Source organism: Mus pahari, chromosome 6 (assembly GCF_900095145.1).
Source record: "Mus pahari chromosome 6, PAHARI_EIJ_v1.1, whole genome shotgun sequence".
In the NCBI taxonomy this organism is placed as follows: domain Eukaryota; kingdom Metazoa; phylum Chordata; class Mammalia; order Rodentia; family Muridae; genus Mus; species Mus pahari.
This window is the reverse complement of record NC_034595.1, coordinates 89,395,213-89,399,881: the sequence shown is the minus strand read 5'-3', so window position 1 is coordinate 89,399,881 and position 4,669 is coordinate 89,395,213. Positions and strand designations below refer to the sequence as shown.

Here is a 4,669-nt window from a genome sequence, read left to right as displayed (position 1 = left end):
AGTCCAGTCTCCCAGCTTCAGTCTCCACAGGACTGGCAGCCTCCGAACTCAACAGGAAGAATGGCCCAAGCCTCAGGGAAACCAGAAGGAGCCATTTGCAAAATTCAAAGTCCACTGATTCTGCCATTCTTAGGGGATAGCCTGACCCATCCAGCCCACTGGCTGATAACCCACACACACAACACGCACAAATTGTTTCATCCTACAGACCAAAGCCACCATCTCCTTACTCCAGTCAAATGGACAGCGAGTTCCTGAGAAACAAGGCCAACGAAAGAATAGACACAGGAAGAGTTCTTTATTGTACATTGGAGAAATAGCCCTGTGTGCTGGTTCAAGGTGCAACATACAGAATAGAGAATTAAGAAAAGAAGGAACTGGGAGGGGTGGGGACCTCTTGAGGTCCAAAGTTGCAAACAAAAAAAAAAAAAAAAAAGTAAAAGATTCCTCACGCAAGAGGCATTTTTTTTTTTTTGCAAATATCATGCAAAACAGGCAGCTGGCGAGCCTTAAGAGAACCCCTATAAATAACAGAAAAGACTCTCCAAGTGTTCCCACACAGGACTCAGAGCACAGGGGACAAAAGGAAACCAAAATGCCTTTTGGCGGTTCAAGATATTTGGCACTCTTGTGATTACATTTGTTGTTTTTTGTTTTTTGTTTTGTTTTTTTTTTACAGTCCATTAAAGAGAATGAATAAAGTGACACAATATTGAAGAAGAAAGAGGGGTTCGCACAACAGACCCCCCACGGGGAGGTTAGAAAAAAGCTCAAGCAAGTTTGTCTTTGTTTTTCTTCTTCTTTCTGTCATATAAAACCCACGGTTGGTGTTAACCTGGGCAAAGAGCTGTACTGCGACGAAGAAGCACAAGCTTTTCCGTTGTCTCTTGGAAATAAGACAAGGAAGGGGCCTTCCCAAGCATCAGTCCATAGAAAAGTTACTTTCTGCTTTTAAAATGGGGTTCATTTCCGGTAACTTCAAAGATGACCAAAGTACAACAGTATCAACAGAGATCATCTCCCGCCCCCAATTTTCTTTTGTACATCCAAGAATAAACAACATTAAAAAAAAATAAAACTGAACTAGACTGCATGTCACATCCAAGTGCACAGGATCATTTTTGCAAGATTAAATTATGTAAACATTGGGAACAGCCAAATCAGCGGAGAACACAAGCACCTTCACGTGGTTGGTGCTGCTTTCGGGAAGTGGTTCAAACTCCAGAGCTATAATTGCACAATATTTACCATATATAAAAAGAAACAGGTATTAATCTTGACAAATAGCTGCAACTGAGACTTTTTTCTTTTATATGTGTGTATATAGTGATTTTTATTTTTTTATTTTTTATTTTATTTTTTTTTTTACTTTTTGTGTGTGTGTTTTTTAACTTTTCTTTTTGTAGAGGAGCCCAGAGAGGCTGCTACCACCACCACCACCTCCTTCTCCTCCTCCTCCTCCTCCTCCTCCCCCCAACTTCATCTGTCTCCCCGCCTGACTTGAGACACAGGTTGTCGATTCCATCGCAGGTAGCAAGCTATTAATACATTTCAAAGTGCTTTCTCTCCTCCTCCTCCTCCTCCTCCTCCTCCTCATGCTTTTTGTCAGTAACTGTCACAGCCCGCCACTCTTCTTATTCTTTCCCTCAACACATTGTCTTTGGGGCAGTTAGACACCAGGGGGTGCCTTGTCGGTCATGGTTTTCAGCACGTCATCAATCCTATCATCTTCAATAACAACTGCAAAAAAAAAAAAAAAAAAGAGGGAGGGGGAGAGAAAGGTGAGAGAACTTGGGCTAGCCAGGGATCGCAGATACTTTGTCCATCCCCACTACAGGAGTGCAGGGGAGGGCGAGGAAGGGTGAACAGCCCCATCGCCCTAGGCTCCCTTCCCTGCCTGGTTCTGAACTGCCCCACTGCCTAGCTCTCATCCTAGCTGGATTCTAAGAAAGAGCAAGCCAGAGGGAGCCATCCCAGCTCGACCGCAACCCGATGCAACCCTTTACAAGGAAGTCTCCTAGACTGCTTCTTAAGGATAGAAAGGGAAACTGAGGTCTTCAGGTCACTGGTGGCGGTAGCCCAGGCCGGGTTCAAAGAGGCCCGGAGCAGGGAGGAAAGCTGGGGTAGGTTCCCACGCCGATCAGCGGCTGCAAAGTTTAGGCCTGGCCTGCACGGGTGTCCCCCTCCCGGGCTCCCTTCCCTGTGCCCCGGTCGGTAGCCTCCGCCCCTCCGCTCTCTGTGTCACCGCAAAGGGAAGAACCTCCCTTCGCTGCCGCCTGGGGCTTTACCTTCAGTTGCCTCTTCCGCCTGTCTCACTGTCTCCACTGGCCTCTCTCAGTCCCTCCACCGGTCCCTGTGCTGGATGATCAGATCACCTGTCTAGAACTCTGGGTCTCTACCCGTAGGTCTCCTTGTCTGTCCCCCTCATTGTTCCAGCGCTTCAGCGTCCTCCCTAGACTTGAGTCCCAGGCTCCCTACAGCTCCCTAGCTTTAGCTCTCAGCCCACCTCGGTCTCCCGACTATCTCCCCACTTCACCTCGCCACCCCAGTCTTTTTCGGCAGCACTCTGCGGCTCGGTTTCCCTGGGGCTTCTCCAACTCCAATATCTCAGGCTAGACCACCCTTCTCCCCTCTGCCAAGTAACAGCGAAAAGCCTGTGAGACCTGAATGCTTCTCGCCCTTCCCGCGGGAGTTAAGGTCCTTCCTCCGCAGCGCCCCACGCAGACCCCTAAGAAGCTCCAGGACCCCTTACCCCAGGGTGGCCGAGCAGAGAGAGTGCAGATGCGACTCCACTGCGCAAAAAGGGGGAGGGGTGTGAAACCTAAAAGCAAACTTTGGTGCGGTTGAGGACGCGGGTATAACCTTTGGGCCTCGGCTGTAAGTGGAGGCTACCACGCCCCCGGGTGACCCCGCTGGTGGCCCGGACAAGCGAGGACTCTTGCCCGAGGCCTGATCTAGCTTCCGCCGCAGGAGGGATTCCTAGATCCCGCAGATGGTCCCCCCACTACCGTGGGGACCCCTGCGCCCCCGCCAGGCTGCAGCACCAGCACCGCAGGGGGTAAGGGGCGGGGAACTCACCGCGCTTGCTCCGGCCGATCTGGCCCAGCTTGGGAGGCCGCTTGCTCTGCCCGGCCCCGAAGAAGTTGTTGGTGTCCTGCAGGCGGCACGAGAAGATCTGGCCCACGTCGCCACCGTCGCCGTAGGGGCTCAGCTTCTCGTCGCCGTAGGGCAGCACCTCCGACATGGTCGCGTCCGGGGGCTCCGAGGCGGCACCTCCTCCGCCCGCGTCCCCGCCCGCGGAGGACAGGGTCAGCGGCGCTGGGGCCGGGGATGGCCGGCCGGGGACGGCCCTCGGGGCTGCCGCGGCGCTGGGGCCGGCGAGAGGCCGGGGAGGGATACCGCTTGGGGCAGGAGCGCGCAGCCCGCGCGAGCGACCCAACGAGCGCCCGCAGCTGAGCTGCGCTGCGCTCGGGCTCCGCGCGCGAGTGGCTGCTGCTCCGGCAGCGGCGGGCAGGACTCACATCCTCGGCGCTCTCGGGCGCGGGGCGGGGGCCGAGCCGGGCGGGGCCGCGACGCGCGGGGAGGAGGGTGTCCCTGCGAGCCCGGAGGGCGCGGGATCGAGGTGGGCGCACCCCGGGGAGCGCGCGGGCCAGTCCTGCCGCGGATGCGGGCGGCGGCAGCGGCGGCGACTCGGGACTGGGAAGCAGCGAGCGGCCGGGGGGGAGGGGAGCAAGAAGGAGGGAGGGCAGGGGGAGGAAACCCGGAGGGAGGGAGGGAGGGAGGGAAGAAACCGAGAGGGTGACGGGGAGAAAAACAGAAAGACAGAAGAAGGCAAGGGGAGCGGCGGGAAGAGGGAGGGTGAGGAAGGAGGGAGAAAAAGAAAAGGGGGGAGACTAGATTTGGATCGGAGAGGCAGAGCGGAGAAGCGAAAGAAGGGAAAAATAGAGGGTCGGAGAAGGAAGGAGGAGAGAGGGAGAAAGAGGGAGGCAGGGACGAAGGAGCAGCCTGTGAGCTGCTAGCAAGAATGCCAGCCCAGGCTGAAAGCGAGGCGCCGGAGGAGGGAGGGAGGAGGGGACCCGTGGGCCTCGGGGAGAGATCCCTGGAAGCTAAGCGACGTCACGGGGCCCCGCCGGACCGCGGCTGGCTTCCTGCCCCCGCCCCCTGTCCCCTCCGTCCCGCCTGCGCCGAGGGGCCCCGGTGAGCCCCGCCCCGCCCCGCCCCGCACGGCCCGCGCCCCTCCCGCGCGGTGTTTACCCGACCCGGAGCCTGTGCGCGCCGGCTAGGCTGGCTGTGACTCCCGAGGGGAACCCGAAGCAGCGGGAGGGGAGGGGACGGAGGACGCACCGGCCGGGAAGGACGCGGATGCCGACCTCCCTGGAGGCCAGTTACAGAGGTCAAGGATCCGAGCGTCCTGGGCGACCTGCGGGCACTCCTCTCCCTTCCCCCACCACACTTGTGCCCCACTTAGACCCTGCCGGACATTCCTCTGCCCCCGTGCCCACTGGATCTGCCAGGAAGGCCTTTTTCTCACTTCTTGACCCTCTGTGCCGGGCCCTGGCTCCCCCCGCCCCCCACAACCCCCGGGACAAGAAGGAGAGGAGGAGGGGGCAGCCCCGCCTCCCGCGGGATAGAGGAGAGCCTCATTACTCTGGGCTTGCCCAGGATGCCC

General features: G+C 57.5%; 1 protein-coding gene across 1 annotated transcript; it reads right to left on the bottom strand.

The window, feature by feature from the left end:
* Window positions 1–276: 276 nt before the first annotated feature.
* Window positions 277–3,724, bottom strand: Camk2n1 (calcium/calmodulin dependent protein kinase II inhibitor 1). Its single transcript, XM_021200570.2, has 2 exons — window positions 3,079–3,724; window positions 277–1,740 (listed from the first exon to the last, which is right to left on the bottom strand). Exons 1-2 carry the CDS (start codon window positions 3,242–3,244, stop codon window positions 1,670–1,672), a joined length of 237 nt encoding a protein of 78 aa, XP_021056229.1. The 5' UTR covers window positions 3,245–3,724; the 3' UTR covers window positions 277–1,669.
* Between the last annotated feature and the right edge of the window lie 945 nt (window positions 3,725–4,669).